Source organism: Amblyraja radiata, chromosome 5, assembly GCF_010909765.2.
Source record: "Amblyraja radiata isolate CabotCenter1 chromosome 5, sAmbRad1.1.pri, whole genome shotgun sequence".
Classification (NCBI taxonomy): Eukaryota; Metazoa; Chordata; class Chondrichthyes; order Rajiformes; family Rajidae; genus Amblyraja; species Amblyraja radiata.
This window is the reverse complement of record NC_045960.1, coordinates 95149684-95162431: the sequence shown is the minus strand read 5'-3', so window position 1 is coordinate 95162431 and position 12748 is coordinate 95149684. Positions and strand designations below refer to the sequence as shown.

The 12748-nt window shown below is 43.0% G+C and overlaps 1 protein-coding gene across 1 annotated transcript in view; it reads left to right on the top strand.

Annotated features, from left to right (window-relative positions):
- Nucleotides 1-12748, top strand: part of col21a1 (collagen type XXI alpha 1 chain) — a 130483-nt gene that overhangs the window by 47889 nt on the left and 69846 nt on the right. Inside the window, 1 exon segment of the mRNA XM_033021850.1 lies at nucleotides 2407-2469. Coding sequence (XP_032877741.1) covers nucleotides 2407-2469 — 63 coding nt within the window.

The window sequence follows — 12748 nt, the reverse complement described above, 5'->3', positions numbered from 1 at the left end:
AATCAAGAGTAGGGATTGATCAAGGGGAGAAAGTTATTCATGCAAGAAAGTTGTGGTCAGATGAAAGTTTTCAAGTGACAAAGCAGACATGAGGGACAATGGCCGAGATGTTATGTATCAGATGTTATGTATCCTGCTTCCATTTCTTATGTTCTCTATGGATGGCTCAGAGGGAAGCCGAGATGTTATGTATCAGATGTTGCATGATAGGCCCGAAAGTCTGTTCTTTTTATAACCATATAACAATTACAGCACGGAAACAGGCCATCTCGACCCTTCTAGTCCGTGCCGAACACGTATTCTCCCCTAGTCCCATATACCTGCGCTCAGACCATAACCCTCCATTCCTTTCCCGTCCATATAACTATCCAATTTATTTTTAAATGATAAAAACGAACCTGCCTCCACCACCTTCACTGGAAGCTCATTCCACACAGCCACCACTCTCTGAGTAAAGAAGTTCCCCCTCATGTTACCCCTAAACTTCTGTCCCTTAATTCTCAAGTCATGTCCCCTTGTTTGAATCTTCCCTACTCTCAGTGGGAAAAGCTTATCCACGTCAACTCTGTCTATCCCTCTCATCATTTTAAAGACCTCTATCAAGTCCCCCCTTAACCTTCTACGCTCCAAAGAATAAAGCCCTAACTTGTTCAACCTTTCTCTGTAACTTAGTTGCTGAAACCCTAGGCAACATTCTAGTAAATCTCCTCTGTACTCTCTCTATTTTGTTGACATCCTTCCTATAATTAGGCGACCAAAATTGTACACCATACTCCAGAATTGGCCTCACCAATGCCTTGTACAATTTAACATTACATCCCAACTTCTATACTCAATGCTCTGATTTATAAAGGCCAGCACACCAAAAGCTTTCTTTACCACCCTATCTACATGAGATTCCACCTTCAGGGAACTGTGCACAGTTATTCCCAGAATCCCTCTGTTCACCTGCATTCTTCAATTCCCTACCATTTACCATGTACGTCCTATTTTGATTTGTTCTGCCAAGATGTAGCACCTCACACTTATCAGCATTAAACTCCATCTGCCATCTTTCAGCCCACTCTTCCAACTGGCATAAATCTCTCTGTAGACTTTGAAAATCTACTTCATTATCCACAACCCCACCTATCTTAGTATCATCTGCATACTTACTAATCCAATTTACCACACCATCATCCAGATCATTGATGTACATGACAAACAACAGTGGACCCAACACAGATCCCTGTGGCACCCCACTAGTCACTGGCCTCCAACCTGACAAACAACCATCCACCATTACTCTCTGGCATCTCCCATTCAAGCCACTGTTGAATCCATCTTGCTACTCCACCATTAATACCCAACCATTGAACCTTCTTAACCAACCTTCCATGAGGAACCTTGTCAAAGGCCTTACTGAAGTCCATATATACAACATCAACTGCTTTACCCTCATCAATTTCCCAAGTAACCTCTTCAAAAAATTCAAGAAGATTACAATAATCTTCATTTCTCAATAATCATCAAATCTGAGATTTTAGATCTAGCCCTGTTCTAGATGCCCATCTATGGTCACAGTTTAAGGATAAGGGGGAAATCTTTTAGGACCGAGAGGGTCACAGTTTAAGGATAAGGGGGAAATCTTTTAGGACCGAGATGAGAAAAACTTTTTTCACACAGAGAGTGGTGAATCTGTGGAATTCTCTGCCACAGAAGGTAGTTGAGGCCAGTTCATTCTCTATATTTAAGAGGGAGTTAGATGTGGCCCTTGTGGCTAAAGGAGAGAAGGCAGGTACAGGATACTGAGTTGGATGATCAGCCATGATCATATTGAATGGCGGTGCAGGCTCGAAGGGCCGAATGGCCTACTCCTGCACCTATTTTCTATGTTTCTATGTTTCTATCCATGGGAATCATCAAATCTGTATCCATCATGTTGAAGTGGAATTAGTCACCAGTTCTTTACCAGAACAGATAGTCTGCAGATTTGGCTAAAAGCCTAAAAGGCCATGCACTTCGACATTTCACATGGACTTTCAAGAAGGCCTGCCAACGCCGCAAGACTGCCCCTGTGATTTCTCCTCTCAACTTCCTCATTTGAGTCCTCTGCAGCACAATTTGTGGTTGACCTGATCCCCTGCAGAGCTGGCATTTAAGCAACTGTTGGCTCCACATCTGGGTACTCCAAGAATGGTAATGATTTGTGGGCACAAATTAGTATAAGTCGCAGCTTGCATCATTCAAGTTTAGGCAAATAGTATATGCTGATTCCAGTTTGTTCCGGTGCTATTTAATTTTATTTTTATTTTTTATCTTAACTAGGCATGTTACCATTTTATATGAAAGAATACAACCTTAAGGTCTTCACTTGAAGAAACTGAGACAACGTATATATTGATTTTTTTCATTTGTTTTTTCTAGGGAGAACGTGGAATACCAGGAGAAAATGGCGATCCTGGCAAACCTGGTGCAGATGGTAAGCCTGTGAGTACTAAATGGTTTACTCACCTCTTTTTGCAAAAACTGTTGTACATTTTTTGTGAATATTATTCCTTCTTAGATCAATGTATAATGTACCAAAGGATCAACATAAATGTCTCCAGTCACTGGAGGACTTGTAGTGAGGATTTAGTACTCTCAACCACAATGGGTTTGATTCCAGGTCAGGGAACTTGTCATTTTGTTCTTCGGTTAAGAAAATAGTTAGGAAACCTTATGGGATCCTGGGATTTCACTGACATAGATTACAAGAGCAAGAAAGTAATCATACACATCTGCAAAATGTCAGAGCCAGGCTACCATGTCCTGTTCTGGATGCAAGTAAATTCAGTTGGTTTACATACAAAAGGGGTTTGTTGATGCATGTAGTAAATAGCATGACATCCTCCACACAATAATGCTTCAATAGAAGCAACTTTAATGAATGGGGGATTTAAGTACAGTGAGAAGTTGATACTGTTGAGGTACTTAATTTTTACTGAGTGAAATATCAGTACCAACGAGAAACAATTATTTTTAAAAATTCGCCAAAAGATTAAAAAGGAATCAAGATTACTGGATTATTCTCATGCACCAATATATAAATAAAAATAAAAATAATATAAATAAATGCTAAACTGGACAGATAGTGCAGGAGGGGAACTTTAGATTCCAGCATCTAGGAATGGTTCTGGGGAAAGTGAGCCAGGGGCAACCCATGTGTATCTCAACAGGATTGTGATCACAATTCTTCTTGGCAGGTGTTGCTGGGGAGATTCTATACTAGTTTGGCAGGGGGTGAGAAGCTGAGCCTAGATTTGGATGGAGGCAAAACAGAACTGAATGTGGAAGTTCATGTCATAGTAGAAGTAGGCCATTCAGCCCATTGAGTCCACTCCACCATTCAATTATGGTTGATCTATCTTTCCCTGTCAAACCCATTTTTCTGCCTTCTCCCATAATCCTTGACACCCTTACCAATTAAGTATCTGTCAATCTCTGCCTTAGAAATACCAAATGACGACCCCCACAGCCGTCTGTGGCAATGAATCAGACAGATTCCTCCTCAACTCCTTTCTAAAGGTATGTTGTTTTAGTCTGAGGCTATGCCATCTCGTTCCAGATTCTCCAACGAATGGAAACATCATCTCCACATCTACTCTATCCAGGCCTTTCACTATGCGATAAGTTTCAATAGGTTCCCCCTCATGCTTCTAACCTCCAGCAAGTACAGACCCAGTGCCGTCAAACACTCAGCATATATTCATCCAGTAATCCCTGGGATAATTCTTGTAAATGCCAATGCACTCTTCCTCGGGTATGGAGCCCATACCAGCTCACAATACTCCAAATGCAGTCTGACCAGTGCCTTATAAAGCCTCAGCATTACATCCCTGTTTTTATATTGTAGTCCTCTTGAAATAAATGCTAATATTGCATTTGCCTTCCTTACTTCAATTTTGTCTTTTGGGATTCCTGCACCAGCACTCCCAATCGTTACGCAACTACGATTTCTGAATCCCGATTGAGAAAATAGTCTACTCCTTTATACCTACCACTAAAATGCATGACCACACATTTTCCTACACTGTGTTCCACCTGCCACGTCTTTTCCCCCTCTCCCAATCCGTCCAAGTCCTTTTGCGGTGTGCTTTCTGTATCTGCGTGCCCCTCCACTACCTTTGTATCATCCGCAAACTGGACCACAAAGCCTTCAATTCCCTCATCCAAATCATTGACATACAACGTGAAGAGTAGCGGCTCCAGCACCGACCCTTGCGTAACACACTAGTCACCGGCAGCCAACCAGAAAGGTCCCCTTTATTTTCACTCTTAGCTTTCTGCCATTCAGCCAGATTTCTATCTATGCTAGTATCTTCCCTCTAATACCATGTGCTCTCATCTTCATTGGCAGCCTCACAGGTGGTACCTTTTCAAAGTCTTTATGAAAATCCAAATAAACAACATCCACTGACTTGCTTTTGTTTATCCTGCTATTAACCTCCTCAAAGTATCCAACAGATTTGTCAGACAAGATCTCCCCTTCACAAAACCATGCTGACTTCAACCTATTTTATCATGTGCTTCTGTACTTCATCCTTTATAATGGACTCTAAAATCTTTAGAGCATGAGATCCAGGGTGTGTTGGTGAATGAATTCATAACTGGCTGTGTGATTGGAGGCAGATAGTTCTTTCTTGACTGGAAATCTAAATAAGTGGTGTACTACAGGAATCAGTGCTGGGGACTTACCTTTGTAATATATATGTGACATGGATGAGAATATAAGGGGTATGATGAGTAAATATACAAGAATTGGTGGAGTAATAGAAAGTTTGCTTAAGATACGAGACATTGATTAACTGGAAAGTTGAGCAGACCTGTGTTGGATGGAATTTAATCCAGACAAGTGTATGGGTTTAAGGTAAGAAGGGAGATATTTCTACTATGACATGAACTTCCACATTCAGTTCTGTTTTGCCTCCATCCAAATCTAGCAGACAAGGGGTATAGGTTTAAGGTAAGAAGGAAGATATTAATTGCATTTGATAAGGTCCCACATAGGAGATTAGTGGGCAAATTTGGGGCACATGGTATTGGGGGTAGAGTGCTGACATGGATAGAAAATTGGTTGGCAGACAGGAAACAAAGAGTAGGGATTAACGGGTTCCTTTCAGAATGGCTGGCAGTGACTAATGGGGTACCGCAAGGCTCGGTACTGGGACCGCAGCTATTTACAATATACATCAATGATTTAGATCAAGGGATTCAAAGTAACATTAGCAAATATTGAAACATATATACGATTATTAAGGGTTTGGACATGCTAGAGGCATGCTCCCGATGTTGGGGGAGTCCAGAACCAGGAGCCACAGTTTAAGAATAAGGGGTAAACCATTTAGAACGGAGATGAGGAAACACTTTTTCACACAGAAAGTTGTGAGTCTGGAATTTTTTGCCTCAGAGGGTGGTGGAGGTCGGTTCTCTGGATACTTTCAAGAGAGCGCTAGATAGGGCTCTTAAAGTTAGCGGAGTCAGGAGATATGGGGAGAAGGCAGGAATGGGGTACTGATAGGGGATGATCAGCCATGATCACATTGAATGGCACGAAGGGCCAAATGGCCTACTACTGCACCTATTGTCTATTGTCTATTGTCTAATTGTATTTCAATATCTGTTCAGTCCTTAGTTAAGGGATAACATGAGGGGGAACTTCTTTACTCAGGGAGTGGTAGCTGTGTGGAATGAGCTTCCAGTGGAAGTGGTGGAGGCAGGTTAGATTTTATCATTTAAAAATAAATTGGATAGGTATATGGACGGGAAAGGAATGGAGGGTTATTGTCTGAGTGCAGGGAGATGGGACTAGGTGAGAATAAGTGTTCGGCACGGACTAGAAGGGCCGAGATGGCCTGTTTCCGTGCTGTAATTGTTATATGGTTATATGGAAGTTCAGGAGATGCTATCAAAAAACCATTGGCAAGTTACTGCAGGGGATATTGTGAATGGCACAATCGTTTAGTAGATGTGGAGAGAGTGGGTTTTGGATAGAGCACAAATCAAACAAGTGTTCTAGAATGTTCCAAGCCAGTAAAGAATGATTCATTATATTCACATGAATTGCATTTGATGGAAATTCAGGAGGTGAATTACTTGCTGTAGAATGTCAAGATTCTAACGACAATTGCAGCCACTGTATTGAATGTTGCCGGTCTCTCTGAATTCCTGAATGATTTGATGATTGTGTATTTAGCAGTGATACTGGTACCACCATTTGTAACAGTCCTAAACTATTTAGCACTCCCATGGTTTGACATTCAGTCAATTTATGGAATCTGATCAGACATTAAGAATAATTTCAAATCTATCCTTCACCTTGGTCTCAAGATTAAGATTGACTCTTCCATTCTGGGCAGAACCATTTGTGCATCTGTAGAGGTTTGAAAGATTCACTGGAGACATGCCAAATTTCCTCAGTCTCCTCAGAAAGTAGGATCAATGGTGTACCCTCATGGATATTGTATCAATGTGGTTGGTCCAAGACATATCATTGGTAATATTAACCCCAAGGAATTTGAGGCTCCCAACCATTTCTACATCGCCACCGTTGATACTGATTGGAGCTAGTACTGCACCATGCTTCCTCAAATCAATAACTAGCTCCATCGCCTTGTTGATATTGAGGGAGAGGTTATTGTCCTGGTAGCATGTCACTTGGTTCACTATCTTCTTTCTATCCTCCGTCATTGTTTGTGATTTACTGTAATTAGAAATTTTCCATGCTGTCGTCTATCTGCCAATTCCCTACTTGAGTCCTATTCTTTATATATGACTTTAGACTTTAAAATATTAGAAACATAGACATAGAAACATAGAAAATAGGTACAGGAATAGGCCATTCGGGCCTTCGAGCCAGCACCGCCATTCAATATGATCATGGCTGATCATCCAACTCAGTATCCTGTACCTGCCTTCTCTCCATACCCTCTGATACCTTTAGCCACAAGGGCCACATCTAACTCCCTCTTAAATGTAGCCAATGAACTGGCCTCAACTACTTTCTGTGGCAGAGAATTCCACAGATTCACCACTCTCTGTGTGAAAAAAAAAATTCTCATCTCGGTCCTAAAAGACTTCCCCCTTATCCTTAAACTGTGACCCCTTGTTCTGGACTTCCCCAACATCTGGAACAATCTTCCTGCATCTAGCCTGTCCAACCCCTTAAGAATTATGTACGTTTCTATAAGATCCCCCCTCAATCATCTAAATTCTAGCGAGTACAAGCCGAGTCTATCCAGTCTTTCTTCATATGAAAGTCCTGCCATCCCAGGAATCAGTCTGATGAACCTTCTCTGTACTCCCTCTATGGCAAGAATGTCTTTCCTCATATTAGGAGACCAAAACTGTATGCAATACTCCAGGTGTGGTCTCACCAAGGCCCTGTACAACTGCAGTAGAACCTCCCTGCTCCTATACTCAAATTCTTTTGCTATGAATGCTAACATACCATTCGCTTTCTTCACTGCCTACTGCACCTGCTTGCCTACTTTCAATGACTGGTGTACCATCTCACCCAGGTCTTGTTTGTGTTGCATTTCCCCTTTTCCTAATCGGCCACCATTCAGATAATAGTCTACTTTCTTGTTCTTGCTACCAAAGTGGATAACCTCACATTTATCCACATTATACTGTATCTGCCATGCATTTTCCCACTCACCCAACCTATCCAAGTCACCTTGCAGCCTCCTAGCATCCTCCTCACAGCTAACACTTCCCCCCAGCTTTGTGTCATCCGCAAACGTGGAGATGTTGCATTCAATTTCCTCGTCCAAATCATTAATATATATTGTAAATAGCTGGGGCTGGACACTGAGCCTTGCGGTACCCCACTAGTCACTGCCTGCCATTCTGAAAAGGACCCGTTTACTCCTACTCTATGTTCAAAAGGGAACTGCAGATGCTGGAATATCGAAGGTACACAAAATTGCTGGGGAAACTCAGCGGGTGCAGCAGCATCTATGGAGCGAAGGAAATAGGCGACGTTTCGGACCGAAACCCTTCTTCAGACTGGGATGAACAATTGTTGTAGTTCATCCATGCGGTCTTTAAATGCCTTCAATTGCATATCCACCGTCAACCCTTTAAGAATCAATTGCCAGTCTATCTTGGCTAATTCACGTCTCAGACCCTCAAAGTTACCTATCTTTAAGTTCAGAACCCTTGTTTCTGAATTAACTATTTTGTCCTGCTTCCCATTAGTCCTATGGCATTCTTGGAAATATATTCGCTGCTATCTTATGATTCCCTAAATACAGTTTAGGTAAACATAAGCCCCCAGCCTACGAATTTCCAAGAATGTTATGTAACTGGAAAACAAATTTGCTTCAGCTGCACACTTACCAGTTTGGCTTTCTTCACATTACACGATACATCAATGTGTCAATTTTCTTGGGAAGTTAAGATTTTTCTTGTACTGCATATAGAAAAAAGGTTCCTTGTAGGAAAGTACAGTAATGCTTCTCTAAAATATCAACTTTTAATATTATTCAAATATCTTTATATTCTTCATTGTTTAGTTGTATGCTCCAACATTGTGCGCATTGTATACATTGTGCTAACTTTGATTTTTGCATCCAAACTTATTAGCCAGTATTTAAATAGACATTTTATTTTAATGTGTGTATATTTTGGGACCTAGCATTCTAGCAGTAGAATTTATGATAAATGATTCTAGGTGTATACAATTTTTAATTTTAAATCTCTGATTAATCATGAATTATTAAAAAATAACAATTCTCCAGGTAGGAAAGTGGCATGTGTGGCTTCTCGTTTTTATGAGCATTTCAACAAATACCTCTTCAACAAATTCCAACAGTACAAGTTTGTTTTACCCCGGTAGCGGCATAGTGGCGCAGCGGTAGAGTTGCTGCCTTACAGCGCCAGAGAGCCAGGTTTGATCATAACTACAGGTGCTGTTTGTACGGAGTTTGTACGTTCTCCCTGTGACAGCATGGGTTTCCTCCGGGTGCTCCAGTTTCCTCGCACACTCCAAAGATGTGCAGGTTTGTAGGTTATTTGGCTTTGGTAATTCAGCACTTGTAAAATTCTCCCAAGTGTATAAGGATAGTGCTACTGTACGAGGTGATCGCTGGCCGGTGCAGACTCGGTGGGCCAAAGGGCTTGTTTCTGAGCTGTATCTCTAAACTAAAGGTGCTTTAGAGGCAAACAAAGGGACACAAGTGGGATCCCGGTACAATTTCAGCTTTACTCACACACTCACACACACAATTGCAACACTTAACATAGGCTTTAACTGTCCAAGACCCAATCAATATACGTCATGTCGAAACTAGGAACTGCAATGCTGGTTTACAAAAAAACAACCAAATGCTAGAGTAACTCAGCATGTCAGGCAGCATCTCTTGAGAACATGGACAGTTGACATTTCGGGTCAGGACCCGTCCTCAGACAGATTGTGCTGGAAGAAAGCTGAAAAAAAAGAACGGCAGGATAAAGCCTGGCTAGTGACAAATAAATTCCGGTGAGGGGGGGAGTGGGGGGTTGATAGGCAGGACAAAGACCAGAGATGAAAAGACTAAAGGTATGGGATAAATATAGAAAAGTTGTGAATTGTGAAGCCAGAGGAAGGAATGTAGGTGGAAGAGGAGTGGAGAAATGGGCGTGAGTCCAGGTGGGGCACAGGTAAAGAAAGGGGGGAAGAAGTTGGGGGAGGGGGGTTTGGTTTATGTTCCAAATGGAGCACAGGGAAGAGCTTGGGTAATTTATAACCCAACGGTATGAACATTGAATTCTCCAATTTTAGGTAGCTTACAGCTCACTGCCCACACTTCTTCCCTCTCCATCCCCATGCCCCACCTAGATTTGCATACATTTCTCACCTCTTCCTCCTCCCCTTTCACTTTCATTCCTTCTTCTGGCTTCATAATCCGCAACTCTTCTATCCTCATCTCACACCTTTTCATCTCTGCCCTTTACCCAACCACCTGCCTATCAAAAAACCACTTCACCCTGTACCCATCTATCACTTGCCAGGCTATGTCCTGTCCCTGTAGAAACAAGGAACTGCATGTTCTGGTTTACAAAAGAAGACACAAAGTGCTGGAGTAACTCAGCTGGCCAGGCAGTATCGCAGGAGAAAGTGGATAGGTGATGTATCAGGTTGGGGGAACCCTTCTCCAGTCTGAACAAGGGTCCTAACTTGAAATGTCATCTACCCATGTTCTCCAAAAATGCAGCCTGACTCGCTTAGTTATTCCAGCACTTTGTATCTTCTTTTATAAACCAGCATCTGCTGTTCCTTGGATCTACATTTCACTGCTCCACTGAAAAATCTATTCAAGGTATGCCTACTTTGTAAAGGTTCTCCTCCTCTCTCAGTCTGAAGAAGGGTCCTGACCTGAAACATCACCTATCTATCTTCTCCAGAGATGTAGAAATAAAGAACAGCAGATGCTGGTTTGCAAAAAAAAGACAAAGTGCTGGAGTCAGCGGGTCAGGCCACATCCCCGAAGAACATGGATAAATGTCTGATCCGCTAAGTTGATCCAGAACTTCGTGACCTTTTTTCACTATATGTCATGCTTCGAACTGGTTACAAGCATCTTCTCTGCGCTCCTGGAGTCAATGGTTCGCTGCTCTCTACGGTTGATTTCCTGCCTCAGATGGTGCCGGTGCCAACTTCATTCTTTTGGGTGGAGCTCTCTTTGGCCTTTACTGACTGCGGTCGTTAATGAGATCACAGGGCGCCGTCAAGGTTCTGCACTGCTTACCACCGAGCAGAGTTATCGCTGGCCATGCAGAGTAATCACGTGCTACCAAACAAAGTTATCGCTGCCCTGGCTTGCTGATGGGGTGGGTTGGGGTTTGTTATACACTTGCTGTGGCTTTTCAGAAACATCTCAGCTGGAAGATGACCCCAGCTAATCTGGCCCAGATAATTGTGATGTCGATTGTCCAGTATTAGTTTGGCCAAGTTCCCATGAGTCCCAGCTTCACTGTTCTGCTTGACCACAAGGGTGAACTATGAAATTTTAGATTTCAGAATTAGCAATTTAGTTGAGACACAAGGAATGCAGATGATGATGTCCTGAGAAAAACACAAAGTGCTGGAAGAACACAGGCAACATCTATAGAGGAAATAGATAGGTGACATTTCAGGTCAGGAACCTTCTTCACAATGATTCTAGTACGATAAAAAGCTGGAAAAGAGACGGAGTGGCACTAAGCCTGCCATGTGATAGGTTAATGCAACTGGGGGGGGGGGGGGTTGATAGGCTGAAGGTTTAAAATGAGACAAAAGGGGGACAGATGAGGAGAGAAGGGGAGTGAATGGACACGGAAAGTGGAGGAAAGCAGGGTGGGATTGGTGGGAGAGATGTGGCCTCACTCTGGTAATAGAAGAGGCCCAGGACTGAAAGGTCAGCGTGGGAGTGGAAAGGGGAGTTAAAATAGTTAGCAGCCGGATGATCCAGTAGACTTTGGTGGACTGAGTGGAAGAATTCAGCGAAACAGTCGCCCAGTGTACATTTGGTCTTGTTGATGAACAGGCCACAATGGGAACTCTGAATGCAATAGATGAGGTGCATGTGAACCTCTGTCTTGCTAGAAGGGCTGGTGGGGGTCCCTGGGTGGGGATGAGGGAAGAGATGTAGGGACAGGTGTTACCCGCGAAAGTACCTGGGATGGGGTCATTTTGGATGGGAAGTGATGAGTGCATCAATGAATTACAGAGGGAGTGGTCTCTGTGGAAAGGGGTGGGAATGGGAAGATGTGATTAGTGGTAGGACCATCTTGAAGGTGGTAGAAATGTGAGAGTTCGCTGTGGCTAGTGGAGTGAATGGTGAGGACAAGGGGAACTGTACCTTTTTCCATCTAGGGGAAAGTGGAGGGGAAACAAGAGCAGAACTGTAGAACACAGTGGAGACACTGATGAGGGATCCAGCTGTGAGGTTCGTTTACTGCGTTTACTGATGAAAGAGTCTTTGGCATGAGTAAGTCGGGTCAAAGGACCTGTTTCCATGGTTTATGATTATGACTAAGAGGACATGTCTGATATTCTCTTGTGGAAAGTCTCACATTGAAGCAGAGATGGAGAAATTGAATGTAGGGGATCGAGTTCTTGCAAGAGGCAGCGTGGGTGTACGTGTAGTCAAGATAACTGTGCGAGGCAGGTGCAGGAGGCAACCCCGATGTAGTCGTTAATATAGTGGAGAAAGATATGCGGAATGGTGCCGGTGTACATTTGGAACAAGATGTTCAATGTAGCGAACAAAATGGTAGGCAAAGTTGGAGCCTATGCGAGTGCCCATGGCTACACCTTTGACTTGAAGAAAGTGAGAGGAGTCAAAAGAGAAGTTGTGTGTGAGGACAAGTTCGGCTAGGCAGAGGAGAGTGGTAGTTGAGGGGTTCACAGGTTTACTTGTTGGGCTCGATAACGAAATCAAGCATAGGCTGAATCATTTGCTGACGAGTTTGCCAATTAAATTAATCAATATGCAACTTCAGTGATTGATGGAAGGTAGCTATGATCAGGGGTGCAGTGCTGCCGGTGAGTGAGTGGGTGAGTGGGTGGCTGAGTGAGTGGGTGGGTGAATGAGTGAGTGAGTGGGTGGGTGGGTGAGTGAGTGAGTGAGTGAGTGAGTGAGTGAGTGAGAGGGTGAGTGAGTGGGTGGGTGAGTGAGAGTGGGTGAGTGAGTGAGTGAGTGAGTGAGTGAGTGAGTGAGTGAGTGAGTGAGTGAGTGAGTGAGTGAGTGAGTGAGTGAGTGAG